This window comes from Phymastichus coffea, unplaced genomic scaffold (genome assembly GCF_024137745.1).
Source record: "Phymastichus coffea isolate CEN01 unplaced genomic scaffold, Cenicafe_Pcof_1.1 PCOF00001, whole genome shotgun sequence".
In the NCBI taxonomy this organism is placed as follows: domain Eukaryota; kingdom Metazoa; phylum Arthropoda; class Insecta; order Hymenoptera; family Eulophidae; genus Phymastichus; species Phymastichus coffea.
In genome coordinates, this window is record NW_026706812.1 from 14509583 (window position 1) to 14526210 (window position 16628).

The 16628-nt window shown below is 36.8% G+C and overlaps 1 protein-coding gene across 1 annotated transcript in view; it reads right to left on the reverse strand.

Moving 5' to 3' along the window:
* The window catches only part of LOC131675047 (DNA methyltransferase 1-associated protein 1), a 32357-nt gene extending 16535 nt beyond the window's left edge, over window positions 1–15822 (reverse strand). Inside the window, exons 1-4 of the mRNA XM_058953875.1 lie at window positions 14982–15822; window positions 14570–14900; window positions 14328–14484; window positions 14104–14258 (exon numbers count right to left, since the gene is read on the reverse strand). Coding sequence (XP_058809858.1) covers window positions 14104–14258; window positions 14328–14484; window positions 14570–14900; window positions 14982–15538 — 1200 coding nt within the window. The 5' untranslated portion in view covers window positions 15539–15822. The remainder of the gene's footprint in view (window positions 1–14103; window positions 14259–14327; window positions 14485–14569; window positions 14901–14981) is intronic.
* Between the last annotated feature and the right edge of the window lie 806 nt (window positions 15823–16628).

A 16628-nucleotide genomic window follows, 5' to 3' on the forward strand; every position in this document is an offset into this window, starting at 1 on the left:
CGTCGCAACGACAGCAGGACGTCTTCGTGGTCTTACGCTGAGGCGTCTTCTTTTGATTCAGGCTACACTTTCCGATATGTCGGGCCCTTGAATTTTATGATTGATTTCGATAGCAAAAATCCTCAGGAATACGCAGGAGCAAGAATTTTTCAAAAAAAAAATATACTTTTTGAGATATTAGCAATTGTTTAAACAAAAAGTTAATAACTTTCGAAAAAAAATGTTTAATGTTTATTGTTGTAATTATTTCCAAAGGCCAAGGTATTATAAGTAATTTGGGAAAAATCCGATTCGGTATCTTTATTAGTTTTTTAGATTAAAGCTAAACTACTTTTCGACCGTGAGTCCGCTGGAGCTCTACCGCAGCCTTACGCCGAGGCGTCTTCTTTTGATTCAGGCTACACTTTCCGATATGTCGGGCCCTTGAATTTTATGATTGATTTCGATAGCAAAAATCCTCAGGAATACGTAGGAGCAAGAATTTTTCAAAAGAAAATATACTTTTTGAGATATTAGCAATTGTTTAAACAAAAAGTTAATAACTTTCGACAAAAAATTTTTATTGTTTATTGTTGTAATTATTTCGAAATTTTAAGGCATTATAAGTATTTTGAAAAAAATCCGACTTCGATATCTTTATTAATTTTTAAAATATAGCCGTTTGAAAATTTTGTATCATTTTTCTTTAATTGTTAATAACTTTTGATATAATTAATGTATCGTCTCCAAAATTTGGGAAAAATCTCAGTTTTATGTGTACAACAATTGTGCCAAATTAAAAAAAAATCCGTAACCTAAGGGTAACAAGTCAATCGAAATAGCCAAGAATTACCCATATTTCGCTTTTCACTATACTCGTTAAAAAACGAGTAATGCTATCTCAAAGTACTACTCTTACCCATCAAAACCCTTTTTTCAGATTTAAAAAATCTTTTTTTTCCATCGAGATATCGTAGATTGAATTTGAGTGATTTAGCGATTACGTTACAGGACGAAATAGTGGCGAATTTCCGAATAAGGAGTTATAGTGTAATTATATGTTTTTTGGGTCACTGAATCCAAATTTGACGTCAGAATGACTCTATAATCTCAATTCTCTTAACCCTAGAGCCCCATAACCTGCGACGCTGTAACCCCTGACCGACATACTCCAAAGTCCTTAACTCTCGAGCCCTTTAACCTACTGCGGTTTAACCCCCGACCCTCACACCCCAATTTCCTTAACCCTCGAGCCTTTAACCTGCGAAGCTATAACCCCCGGCCCTATCGAGGGTTAAAGAAATTCGGGTTTGGTGGACGGGGAATACCGCTGGGTCAATGGAACAACGATAGACGTCATTTCTGCGGTAAAAGAAGGTAGAAGAATTTGTGTCTGTGATAGGAAAATTCATATCCAGCTTACGTATACAAGTACAATTTACGTTTACATACAAGTGTCTATAACTTGCGAAATCGATCAGCTAGAATTTTTAATCTTACATTTTTCTGGTCTACTAACGATGAAGAAAGTATCTACGTTAGCAGATATCGGATTCACTTAGGGCCTACATTTCCTTACTTGAGGATAACCGTGTATGACATTGCTAAAAAACTACAAATTTTTGTGCTTCGTTCTTCATCCGTGTTAGGGATCGTGTTTGAGCGGCAGGCTAACGGATAAGTCACTGGAATTGAATTTTTGGTATTATTTCTCGTACAACACTGCGTGCAGTACTTTCATTGATTTTTATTATAACTTTGTCTTCCAGAAATTTAATTATATTTACCCATTTCGTTATTAGAATAAGTTTATAATATTAGTCTATAATATTAACTACTATTATAATATTAACTTATAAGTTATTAAAGATGTCGGCATGTAGGAATTCCATGCAAAGGAAAAATCGATTCCTTTTGTAATATCTGCGGTAAATTTGAGATAGCTCGACCTCGTCGATCAATCACTGATATCATTAAAGATCAGTTTGAAGAATGTTACGAGACACCTATGAAGAATTTAGACATACAATGGGTTCCTAAATATATTTGTGAAGACTGTCGCCGAAGTTTGAAAAACTGGAATAAAACTAAAACCAAAGTTGTTCTCCAACCAAAAATATGGCGTGAACCTAAAAATCACCATGATGACTGTTACTTTTGTAAATGTGATACTTTAGGTTTCAAAATTCTTTGCATGATCTGATCCGTGATTTGAATCTTCCGAAAGATTCTTCAGAACTCTTAGCTTCAAGACTAAAAGAAAGAAATCTTTTATTACCTGAGACAAAAGTTTCTATTTACAGGAAGAGAGATATTAAATTTCGGCCATATTTTACTTGCGTGGATAACCTTGTTTACTGCAACGATATAAAGCATCTTATTAGTATATATGGAGTGCAAGGAGGTTATAATCCAGAGAACTGGCGACTCTTCATGGATGCATCTGTACAAAGTCTCAAGGCAGTACTTCTGCACAATGGGAATGAGTATGCAGCTATTCCCATTGCTCATTCCACTGTGATGAAAGAGTCTCACGATAACTTTCGATTCCTTCTTGAGACAATCAATTACAATGAACACAAATGGCTCGTTTGTGGCGATTTCAAGATGATCAATATATTAGTTGGCTTGCAATCTGGAAACACGAAGCACCCCTGTTTTTTGTGTCTCTGGGACAGTCGTGCACGAGAAGAACATTGAGTTCGGAAAGATTGAACGAAAAGAATCGGAATGGTTGTTGGATCACACAATGTCGTCCATAGAACCTTGTTGATAATAAACATATCTTGTTACCTCCACTCCATATAAAACTGGGCTTGATGAAGCAATTCGTCAAGGCACTAGATAAGGAAGGCGAATGTTACAAGTATCTTCAGGGCAAATTTCCTAAATTGTCTGAAGCGAAAATTAAGGAAGGCATATTTGTAGGGCCAGACATTCGAGCACTTATGAAAGATGATGAATTCCTCTTGACAATGACGACTAATGAGAGAAATGCTTGGATAAGTCTCAAAAGTGTCACCGAGAATTTTCTCAGAAACCACCGGGACTCTAAATACAAAACTATTGTGTCGGCAATGCTACAGAATTTTCAAAAATTAGGGTGTTTGATGAACCTGAAAATACACTTTTTGTTTTCACATTTGGAATACTTTCCGGACAATATTGGGGCGTTCAGTGAAGAAATGGGTGAAGAATTTCATCAACATTTCAGAAACAAAGAGGAACATTATCAAGGTAGATGGAATGAGAGCATGATGGCTGACTATTGCTGGGCTCTACACCGCCACGATACATTGACAGATCATCATAGACGCAAATCTTTTAAACGTTCATTTCAAGATAAACGACAGCGTTTTCATAAAAAAAAGAAGTGGAAAACTGTAGGGTTGCAGATATTCAGATGCAACACTCACAAACTGAATAAATTAGATTTAAAACGCGTAATTGAAAGCTGCGTAGAATACAAGGCTTGGATATTGAAGGGATTGAAATATAGAGACATACGGTTAAACGATAGCAGCTTGAAGTGCTGATTGAGGAAATTCTGGCAAAGGAGTCTGAGGTTGCAGACTTGCAGGGCTCGGGGGTTGAATATAATTTGGAGGCTTGAGGTATTCTACGTAGCGAATTTCTGTATGAGGGTTGGGGGTTATAGCGTCGCGGTAATAGGGCTCGAGGGTTGAGGAAATTGGGGTGTGAGGGTCGGGGGTTATAGCTTCGCAGGTTAAAGGCTCGAGGGTTGAGAAAATTGGGGTATGAGGGTCGGGGGTTATACCGCAGCAGGTTAAAGGGCTCGAGGGTTAAGGAAATTGGGGTGTGAGGGTCGGGGGTTATACCGCAGCAGGTTAAAGGGCTCGAGGGTTAAGGAAATTGGGGTATGTCGGTCAGGGGTTACAGCGTCGCAGGTTATGGGGCTCTAGGATTAAGGGAATTGAGATTATAGAGTCATTCTGACGTTAAATTTGGATTCAGTGACCCAATAAACATATAATTACACTATAACTCCTTATTCGGAAATTCGCCACTATTTCGTGCTTAACGAAATCGCTAAATCACTCAAATTCAATCTACGATATCTCGATGGAAAAAACAGATTTTTTAAATCTGAAAAAAGGGTTTTGAAGGGTGAGAGTAGTACTTTGAGATAGCATTACACGTTTTGTAAAATAAAATTGGCTTACAACGTAATACTACGCGAAATATAGTGAAAAATCGTGTTTTTTGAACATTTAGGTTAGGATTTCTCGAAAACCTAGGGTGATGGAGCAATTCTGAGGTCAGATTCGGTTTCAGCGCACCAAAAACCTTTGGGAACGTACTGTCTGGTTTCTGGGTTTTTTTCCTTGTCGGCTTGTGTTATTGTTAATCACATCAAGCTGTCTACATTCCGAAAGCTTCGGTTCTAACCTACTCGCGATATATAGGAAGGCCGTGAGGAATTCACCTAATGGCTCATTCTCGCCTTGAGTTCGGCGACGTAGCGCGTCGTAAACGTCCTCGCGCGATCGCCGCGGACAGAACTGGTACTGGAATTTTTAAAATGGAATCTATCCAATCTATCCTGCAATGTATCCCAGCTCGGGCGATTCGTTTTCCACTATAAAGCCATTTCCGTACTAGTAAACGACAACATTAACGCCGACAATATCTCTGCGTCCTTGAATCTGTACAATAATTGCATTTCATGCAATCGCCTCAAAAATTGCTCCGCTGTCAGTCCACCCTTCTTCGAGAATGATAAAGACCAACTTTTTACCGCCGTGACCACGTCTGCTTGTTGCCCATTAAGAAATCGGCCCCTCGGTTTGCTCGCGCGCTCTTCATCTGACGCGCTCTCCAGCCACGTTTCGTCGTCCTCGAGCGCCGAATCGTAGTCCGTGTTCCCAGCCTCTGCTTCATCAGACCCACTACAAGCTTCACGCTTGCCCAACAGCGGACCCGCGGTATCATTCCCGCACTTCTGATCGTAAATCATCTCACAAGGTCGGTACTTCGCCCCCAGCTGCGTGCCATCACGCACTGGCGTGCTCGTACTTCCCGGGCCTCGCGTTGCTACCTGCGATACATCCTCGCGTTCGCCCCGGCTCTCGGCATTATTTACCCTAGATGCTGCCGAAATCAACCATGCCGGCCAAAACGTTCTTACTGCGCGCTGCCACATCGATAGCTCCTGACCGTGGAAACTCTCCGGTCGCCGCTCCGCGCGCGCTCGCACAATCTCTGTTTGCGTATTCGCAATACCCAGAGCTGGCGCGAAGTCCGTCGGCACCGAACGATGCAAGCCTGCTCTTTGATCCCATCCGCGCACCTCCTCACGTGCAATCGCACCATCTGTGGCGCGAACTCGCGTCTCCGATGGCAACGCACGTGTTTGCTGCATGACGTCACTCTGCTCTCGTCGAGCGCTTACCGGTGCGTTCACCTCCGCCTCTAAAGTTTCCAGCAGTGATCCGACCAGGGCCGATGATGCGTTTCTCGCATCAACGATAGTCGGTATTTCACCTGACAGAAAATCGTCAGCTCTCACAGGCGGTGCCGATTCATGACGCACGCTATATAAAAATGCGCGAAATGCCCTGTCCTGCACGATCGCAGTCGTACCGTCCGTAACTAATCCGTTCGACGTCATCCATATCATCAATTTCTGAATTTGCATTGCCTGAATGTGCTCCCATATTGACTTTACTACGGGAATTTTCATAACCCGCCTTCTAAACGCTTCTGACCGCGGCCGCGATTCTGCAGCTCTCCGATGCTTGGGCGATCTCGTCACCGGCATCGTATTTCACGCGGCCCCGCGCAGTAAACAAACAGGCACCAAAACAGACCCGAGCTTTCCTCGGCCTATTTCACCTTCAACAGGCCTAAGCGCGTTTGTCCTCTTTATTTTCGAGAACAGCTCAGCGTGCACAAGCCGGCATGCCTATGGTGCGAGTACGCAACACAAAGACCTTACTCAGCCTCTAAACACGTCTAACCTTGAGCTCTCGCTTAGCAACAATCCAAATAGCCGAGAATGATCGTTGCGATTCTCGCAACTTTCAAATTCACAAACACACAATTCAAACGTACAAATTTCGACTAGCCAAAACACCCGGCTCGAGCAATCGCAATCTGCGCAATAACAGCACACAAATTTACAGCGTAATCGCTTAATCACAACACCGCGATACTCGCCTCAGCCCGTTTCACTAGCTCCGGGCTTCCGCGTAACTCGAGCCAAATGTGTTGACGACACAATAATGACGAAAACTCAAAGTGTCCCATGCAACTAGAATTTCCCTTTCCCTAACTATTTCCACGGCTCTCGCTCGCTACTCCGCGAATTCGCCGAAACCGCTGATCGGCCGAGACACCGCACTGTTCAAAACTTATCACAAAGGGAATTTCGCGATCAGCTCTTTCCAACCAGAACAAAGCGATGCCAACACCGAAACCGGCCGAGATTAAACAAGGGATGCCATGCGAGAGGGGTCAGCCACCGTGCGCCTTGGGCTGGTCTCTGCTAATTTTTTCTGGGTTCTTTCTCGATAAAGAAAGCCGGCGCTGACTTTCATAGGCTGAAGTTCGCTCTGGTTGGGAAGGTTGATACAAATAATCGGACACTTTAATTCACTTATACTACATATGGCATCTCATTTATTAACTCCTTTTCACAAATATCGCTACAAGATTTACTTCACCGCGGTGAGCGCGCTCGCTCAACCTTTCCGCAACCAGAGTTCGCGGGATCACGCGAGCGAGATCGCTCAGCGTGCGTAATAAATTTTCAAAATACGCTAATGTCCGTAACCGATCAAGAGCTGGCGCGAGAGAGATCAACTGGCTTTGGACCCACCGGATGCCGACGGTCCGTCGACAGAGAGGCGACGCCGGCGAAAACATAGTCCCGCAGGAAACGGTGCCCTGGCGACGATTGAAGCTGCTGCAGGAAGGGCCGCAGCACAGCCTTTGCCTCGTAGACGGCGAATGGTCGCTGCTCTGGCTCTGGCTCTGGCTACTGGCTCTGCTTCGAACAACTGGCTTCCTGGCAAACGTGGCAGTCGCACCGAGGGCAGTCGCTTCTTTCCAGCCGAAATCTCGTTTCGTCCAGTTTTCTCCTAGGCGGCCCTAATTACTCGAGAGCTCGCGACTAACTGCCCTTCCTCTTTTTTAATTTCTCTGCCTCGCGCCGTCGCGCTCCCACTTCTCTCGCCGTCAAAAATCAGTCAAAATCGCTCTCTCTCTCTCTCTCTCTCTCTCTCTCTCTCTCTCTCTCTCTCTCTCTCTCGCTCTTCTCGCTCTCACTCGCACTCACGGCGACACCTCGCCGATTGTCGCGCGCTCCTCTCTCCATATCCTGCAACGACACAAGTATGTAGTCGCTATATAGCATACACTTGGTCGCTGCGTTCACGCGAGAAGAGTGCCGCACACAGGGCTAGCAAACATCGCTATAACCCTGTCACACATATGTAACTATTATGACTAAATTGGCACTAAACAACAGACCGATACATTTCAAATCAATGTATACCTTATCAATTAATCCTCGTATACAAAAAAGTAATCATGTTATTCGTAATTTAATTAACCGGACGTAATCACGTGAGTCATTGCTATGACTAAATCGACGCTAAATAAGAGATTGAGGTATCTCATATCTATTTGTACTCCATCAATTAATTGAATAAATAAGACATTTTTAGGCATCGAAAAGATAATAACGCATAGTCTCTCATCAATCTAACGTTAAAATAATACGAAAAAGTACTCTTAATGCACTTCATTTACATTTATTTATAGGACATTGAATTTGTAAAAATTGTCTTTATTGTAAAGTTTAACTTTGAATAAACATCAACAATAAAGAGAGTTATAAATGGATGTTTGATATGAAATATTGTGAATTGATTTCAGCCCATTCGGTACCATCAATTTATTTCAAAAAATATTGAATTTTAATTTATAAATGTAAACAAAATCTCCCAAATAATCACGGATAAACAGTTGAAAAAAAGTTGAGAAACAGTTAAAATAACGTATCTATTGATATGGGGCTATCTTACGAAAAGTTTAAAAATATAGGCCAATATGCTAAAAAATTATGAAAATAAATTGAGTTGTACAGCTAAAAGTTCTATTTATTGTAACGGGGAGTTTTATTCGGAGCGGAAATAAAAATCTTACCCGTTAAAGAAAAGGATATTCCTTACGTTGCGAGGCTAACCGCCGCCTCGATCAGCTCGTTCGTAGAGCCTCAACCTTCTGACCTTTCGCCCTAGAGCCCGTGAAAACCCACACGTAGAGAACACGTGCGGCGATCCGGGTTGCCCAGTGACTCAAGGTCGGGCAGGTTCTGTTATGGGCGATAGGAGAGGAAAACCAAAGGGGATTCGAAAAAAATCTCAGCCAATTGTCGCAAGATCTACAAATTTATTCCTCTTTGTCGCGTTCGATTATACAAAGGTAAAGCTGTGGCCGAGAGATTTCGTCGGATATGTCGCGTTCGCGATGAGAGAGAGAAAGACGCGCACTATCTAATTTCACTATTCAGCCACGCGCATTTACATCCAATATCGGGGACTTACGTCACGGAAACGAGTTGCTGCAGACAACGGCGTTCTCGACGGTGTCCACGGGTCTCGTCGACTTCTGGCCCTTCCTTGCAGTACTCGCCTCAGCCGAGGTTTTCCCTGCCCGGATTCACAGTTACCCGCGATCCTCGACTGTTGCCTCAGATCGCTCTGGGCAACTGGCTGTAATGGGCAGTGGACGATCTTTTCCTCAGCTGCGATTCTCTGCTCCCTTGGAACTATCGGACCTCCGCACGATGTCGGTCGAGGAGTTCTTCAATTTCTTTCTACGGTCACTTGTCAGTCGTGCTTTTCTATCCGCAGGTCCGGACTCGAATGCCGCCACGTGCTCCTCTCCTCTCTTCACGCCTCGCGCACGCTAGCCGGCGGCCTAATCGCTCTCATTTCCTCTTCCCTTTTTCCTACTATCCCATGTTACACGCGTTTAACGCGTGCTGACCGATGCCCTAATCTCTCTCCTCTCTCCCACTTTCTTTCGTTCGTTCGTTTTGCGGGCGCTTTCCGCTTCCCCTTCTCTACTTTATTCTCGCGGGCCGATTTTTGAGTTGCCCCACGCGATGGAAGCGCTTAGGCTCTACTTTTAACGAGCGACATTCGTTATATTATTTGAAAAGTAAAAAAGAAAAACTAACGTGATGCGCGGTCCACAATCTATATAACTACAAACCTAAAAATCTTTTACGTTGTGAGATTTGAAATGATTGCTAAATCGGTGAGTATCAATGTAATTCGTTTTGTATTTAACAATTAATATCGACGAATGGTAAGCAAAGTACTAGTTATCGAACTAATTGAACTAATAAAAAAGATATTGAAGAAAAACATGATAAATTATCAGATCTATTGGAGACGAAATCGTGAAAATATAACGGCATTAAAAAATTTTTTTCGTTATTTTTCTACTGTTATTAGTATAAATCAGTTTATTTTTGAACGATATGATATGAATCAGTTTATTTTTGAACGATAGAACTATTTTTATTAGCCAAAGATAAAACTATGTTTAATAAATGTTTTAGATGGAAAGATGTAAATTTTATAAAACCTCCAACGATGCCCCAATGTGATACGGCCCGTCTTGGTGGAGCCATCGTAATTATATATTTCTTTATAGCTAAAAGCGCTGCCTAGATTACACAGACCAACATGTTTTTACATCGGCAGATTGGACCTGGTGTAACCGAAGCAATTTGATCCACTGAATCTGAATCCGAGCTCAGAATTACCCCATCACCCTCAGTTTTGCAATAGAATTGTAGTTAATAATGGATGTGAGTTTAGAAAGAAATTTTATTCGTAGAATTGCTCAGAAATATTGTAGTACCGTACCAAAGTTTGCACCTCGAATTTCCGGATGCGTTTTTCACAATAAATGGTTAAAAGAAAAAAGTGCCAAAAGTGGTTTTTTTTCGACACATTTTATTTAACTCGTAAACCATGCAAAAAACGAGAAAAATGTATAGAAACAATGTTGTAGAGCGTGCAATTGTCAATAAAATGCCATGGTACAAAGTTGTTAAATTTCATTTGCCTCGGTTATAGACGCAAAATAAAAAAAAAGAAAACGCTAAAACATAGCTAATTTTTGTATCCGGAATTGCTGTTGACAATATCAATGGATCTTCATGATGATTTCCTTTTAAAAAATTTTAATCTTTTATAAATATAACAACAACAAAATCCATTCGATATTCTTTTTAGTTACCGAGTTATTGCATTAGTCCATTAAAAAAGTCCAAATTTTAGAACTTTTTTTACTTTAACACTGCCTGGAAATAAGCCATTGACACCTGCCGCAATTTTTTTACGTATACTTCAAAGTTTAAGCTACCATATTTCGTCGTTTAATCGACACTTTTTTAATATTAACTAACTCGTACGATTTTTTAAACGAAAACTCCCATTTTTACGTAAATAACAAATAGAATATTTCCGCGATCGATTGCTCAAATTAAAATCTAAATAGTGTATTGTGAAGTACTTGGGATAAAGTAACTTTTTATGCCTTGAATGTTGAGTTTTAATTATTTTATATAGAGTTATTAAATGCCAAAGTCTAATAGCTGTAGTCGGTTATAAAGCGAATTCGCGAGAAAAAAAGTACCTTCGTATTCGTTTAATCGAATACTTTATATATCTTTTAATAAAAAATACATCACACATACAGTTATTGTACAATTACATGAAAAAGACAAAGCGAACGCATGCGAAATCCGCTCTCCGGCGTTAGAGACGCAGTGGTGGGGGAAGTCGGCACAACAACGAAAAAGTGAATTGGCGCGTTCAAAATTACTACGCGTTCTTTATATTGACTTTTTCTCGCTTCTAATTAATCAATTTAAACGTTTTTTTTTAATTTGATACAGCTATTTCAAGGAAGTAAAATATGAACATACTTTTATTCCACTCTCAATAGTTATTTAGTTGCTGTTGTCATTTATGAATGTTATTTTTTATTTACAAAAAAATGACATTGTTTATTAGTATAACGGTTATGTACGTAAATATTATATCGATATCGAGTTTAAAGTTACTTTATAATATTTCATCACTTAAGCAATGTGATTATTATTGCAATTAATTAAATAAGCACATAATTGAGCAGCGAGAAAACTACAATTTCTACATTACCTATAAATTTTCTCTATCATAATAAATAATTTTAAATGTAAATAACCTATTCATAACTCATGTTATTATATCATTAGCATTGTATATTAGCGTTAAATATACGTAAATAAATAAATCATTTTTTTAATAAATTAATATATATACAGTTCTGAATTGTTCGTTATGTTTATCAAATTAAAGTTATTTATCTTAACAGAGTAAATTTACGGGTAATGTAAAAATTGTAGTTTTCTTGTTATTCAATTATATGCTTATTTAATTAATCTCGAATACTGAGGATGATGGAGCAATTCTGAACTCAGATTCGAATTGAGCGTATCAAATCCTTTCGGAAATATTTTGTCTGGTCTCTGAGTGCGGACATTTTTCAAATTTTGTCGGCCTGTGTTATAATATCCCGCGCTACAAACATATCCTCCTCAAGCAAAATTGAACTTGATTCGCTCGTAACACATATCACTAATATAAATAAATATAATTTGTTTTATTTATAAGTTATTATTAATATGGTAAATAAGTAATAAAGGTTTACATAAGGATTAACCGTTATGTCTTAATATGGTACTAATTCTTTTATCAATAAACTCAATATGTATTCTTCATCGTTTTGAGTTATTTCTTTATTTTATTTACCAAAATAAGCTTGCTACATGTGCTAAATGCTAGTTGCTTTATTAAGTAGCTAAAAATTAATTTTAGTAAAAATTTGTCAGATTTGATAAAAACTTTACTTAACCCACTAAAGCCCATGCCAAAACAACATGAGACAGCGCCAAACTAACTATGCCATTCATAGCATAAGTGAAAAAAAAGTACTCGTGTTTTTCCTTTTGCCATTTGCAATTGTTTATAAAAAATTATTTATACAAATTACCAAAAAAGTTAATATTTTTAAAAACTTATTGCGGCAACCGATTCTACGGGAAATAATATGACAAAAACGTATATAACGTTTTCTTCTTGAACTTCAAATTGTTAGTGAAAAACTGCAATAAACAATTGCAGGCCGGACAGGCTCACCTGTATAGGTCAAATCCCAAACCGTCAAACTATCTATACCGTTTATTTTCTAATGTAGCTTCGACGATATAATTTTTCATGGAATTAGAAAAATATAGTTTAAACAAATCTAAAGAATTTTTATAGAACAAAGAAGAAATCGGTTCAATGTTGAAATGACAGTAATCATTTACAGTGGTGTCATGAGTCAGAGTTTTTTCTTGCCAATCGAAAACATGATTAGGTTCTAGTAATTTTTGAGTACTGGTATACATGCTTTTGACATGTTCATAAGAACCAGTAGGAATAAGTTGAGATGATATATCTTCATCCAGATCGCCATCAGAATCTCCATCGAAGCTTTCGTGGTCTCCGGGAATAAATGCTATGTTGACAGATCGAGAATTAGATAGAGAATCGAACTCGACATCATCAATCTCAATTAAATCTGTTATATCAGCAATTCTGCGCCTTGATATTTTTCGCCTGGACATTTTTGAAGAATAAAAAATTGTGAAAATTATGAAATATTATAGAATGCACTTCGTAAGTTAGATAGATGCTTCGAAGTGAAAGTAAATGATATCTATAAATTTTGATACAACCGTTAGCCCGCCACTCAAACGTGATCTTTAACACGGTTTTCACACCTTTATAATAAAATAAAAATTTTTTCAAATCATCCACCCAACCATTAGGTTATATTTGATTATATTCATAATCAACGGTATCAAACTTTCGGATGAATGGACTTTGTAGTCATTTCCTAGCGTCAAATTTAAGTTTGACCAGAAAACGTTATATACGTTTTTGTCATATTTTTTCCCGTAGAATCGATTGCCGCAATAAGTTTTTACAAATATTAATTTTTTTGGTAATTTGTTTAAATAATTTTTTATAAACAATTGCAAATGGCAAAAGAAAAAACACGAGTACTTTTTTTTCACTTATGCTATGAATGGCATAGTTAGTTTAGCGCTATCTCATGTTGTTTTGGCATGGGCTTTAATGGGTTAAAAAGTGATGAATAATTGTACTAAATAATTTGATAAATTTATTAATCAAAATTTTTTTCTGACTTGTCATAACACAACTCAATGATCTATTAACTTCCATTGTTCAGCTAAGACATAATTTTTCAATGTGTAAAATGGATATTTTGAAATATATGTATCCGAGAAAGATATACCTGTAGTAGCCAACAGTAACCAAATGAATGCAATTTAATGCAGCGTTTATATAAATTATTGTAATTCAATAATAAAATAAAATATTTTTTTATTAGATGTGTTAAATATTTTATTAAATAAAATAAAATATTTTGTTATTATTAAATATTTTATTATATAAAATAAAATATTTTATCATTGAAAACGAATCAATTTATTGTTGTGTGAAACGAATCTAAAATAACTTTTAAAAATAGAAAATATAATAATTTTTATCAAAAATCTGTTTTAAAAAGCTAGAGGAAAGTATAAAAAAAATTATTATCAACAAAAATCTCACTAACGAAACTTGAATATCGTCTAGATAGCCGTTAAGTTACAGTCTGAGAAAAATGAAAGTACTTTTATTGAATTTTTCATTTTCCTAAGATTCAAGGATTTTTAAATAACAATATAAAAGATCACCGACATATTAAAAGGCCAATTCTAACAGTTGACAGTCAAATAAAAAATATAAGTAAAATTTAAATGACCTTATATATATATTTTATAAAAATATATCTTCAACATGCCGTATTGTCTATAAAAATTTAACATTTTCTACTATGCAGTTAAAGTTAAAAAATATGGACAGAATTCATTATTAGTATATATGTATATTCAAAAAGTAACTACATACAATTTCATAATTATTAATAAAACTATAAATGCTATGGAAAAAATATTAAGTAAATTAATTTGATTACCTTTCCTGGAGCAAGTGCTTCATATTGATGCCTCAAAGATTGCAATTCATAATCGCAACTATTTAATGCTCCTTTCAGTTCGTAATGTAAAACAATGTCACTACGGAGTTCGTTAAATTGTTGGCTTATGTTTTCAGTTGGAGGAGGATTTAAATCTATAAAAATTAAAAATATTATTAAAAAAAACTTTTGAAAATTGTGATTTAGCGTATACATCATTTTACCTAGTTTCATTTCAATTAATGTCTGTTCAATGCCTTTCAATTTCTTCTGTCCTAAACTACTAGGTAATTTAATTCGCTGAGAACGAAGAGATACACCACTGCTTTTTATATCTGGAAATTTTATTCCTGTTGGCTCACATGCTTGAAGTTTCACAATCTTTAGAAAAATTCAAGCAATAAATTAAGTTTTTGTAATTGCAAGTAAAAAATATTTTGAAAAATTACAAAGTAATAATACTTACATTGGATGAATCTGACTTATTTAGTTTGTGTTTAGTAGAACTACCACTTTTTTTTGTTGCCTTTCTATCATTTTTTCGAAGGTCAGCTTGATTATCAGCTGCAGTAATTAATTTTTGTAAATCTTGTGTTTTGCGATCTCGTTCTTTTTTACGTTGCTCTATTTTTCTTAATTCTGCTATGAGAACTTGTTCTTCTTCAATTTGTTCACAAGTTCGATCAAATAATTTTTTAAGTTGCTCTTTTCTTCTGCGCTCATGCTCAAAATCAAAAGTATATACTTTTTCATATTGATTCTTAGCTTTGTTTAATGCAGCACAAACTTGATAGTACCTTTAATTCAGAAAACATAGCTAATAATTACATTTAAGAATCTATTATCTTATAAATAAATGTATATAACATAAATCTTACCTATTTTTCAAGTCTTCAACTGTTTTTGACGAATATTTCTTGTGATCCCATCTGTCATGTACAACAACAAATCTTAAATCAAATCGACGACACAAATCAAATAAATGATCTGTTTCAGCTCTTGTCCATCCATTTGTAACAAGATGTTGTACATACTCAGTATTTGTATACACTGGGATTGGAACTTTTTTATTAAATCTAGCAAAAGCATATTCATTCCCAGAATCAGATATACGTCTCCAATGGTGGAAGATTGCTTGATCAGTACGAGCTGGATTTGTAAATGGAGTCCACTTCCAGGGTCGAACTTTTTTTAAACCTAGCTTAGCTTTTAATTGTTTATAACCTTTCCCGGTATCTGTTGGGAAAAGAGGTGGAACGTCATTATTATCTTTGCAAAGCAAAGCAAATACTTCTCGATGCATTCCCTCAGGACGTTTCGGTACTTTGTAATCATATTTTCTTTTAATTTTTTTATCACCACTAATAATAGATTCTTTAGTTACTTCATTAACAACTGGCACTTCAATATCTAAAATGTCTCGAACATCAGACATATTTCGTTACTTATAATTGTTTACTGTTACAAAAAGCACGATCTTGATTAAAAATATAATATAATCACTTATTCGTTTTGGCATTTCATAATAAAAATAATAATTTTACAACAAAAACTGAAAACATCAAAGCCAAAATTTATCTTTCGGGGGATTAGGTTAGCATCATGAAGATACACCGGTCGACCGAGCCAACATTTCGTAGTCTGGATTAGTGATGTTCGATTATATTCGATTAATCGATAAGCATACGATTATTTAACAAAATATTCGATTTTTTTTCTCGATTATTTTGGAACTTGATTATTACAGCTTCGATTATTTTTTGGCCAATAATCGAATCGACTGCACTTTGTGCAATTTGTGTTTTGCGCATGCGTGGATATTATTCTCTCTATTTACATACGTTCGAATAGAAAAGAAATTTGTTACGGTTGAATGTGAGGTGAGAGTGAGACGTGAGCTGAGGTGCAATAGGTAGAATCAAGAATGGATAACAATGATCATGATGTTTTCAACCCATTCGTCGAAGACAGACAAAATCAAGGTGCATAAAAAAATTTTATTTACATATTTACTACATTTAAGTTTAAAAATTTTATTGTTGTAGTAGCAATTCAAAGTTTATTTAAATCATTGGTCGATGTTGAATATTTGCCTGTTAAATTGTAAATGATTGAAATAAGCAATGACCTTTTAATAAATACCATCAGAACGTAATTTGCATTGTTTAATTTATCAGTAGTTCTTATTTCCTACTTATTTTTCTTATTATAATATTGTTTCCATATATTTATAAGCACTTTATTCTTTTTTTTTAATTAAAACAACCATCGATTATTCATTTGATTAATCGATTATTTTCAAATAAAATTGATTATCAAGAATCGATTATTTTGGTAATTCGATTATTAGGAATCGAATACTTTTTCGAATAATCGAACATCACTACTGGATAGCACTTCAGAGTCTTCCTGCTGTTACGTCCACGTCAGATGACGTTTAGGCGCGAGGTTCAAAGCGGATAGGTAGTGTTTTAGGACTAAGTGCGAGTCCGGAAAGTATACGATAACTAAAACGAGGGTAGAAT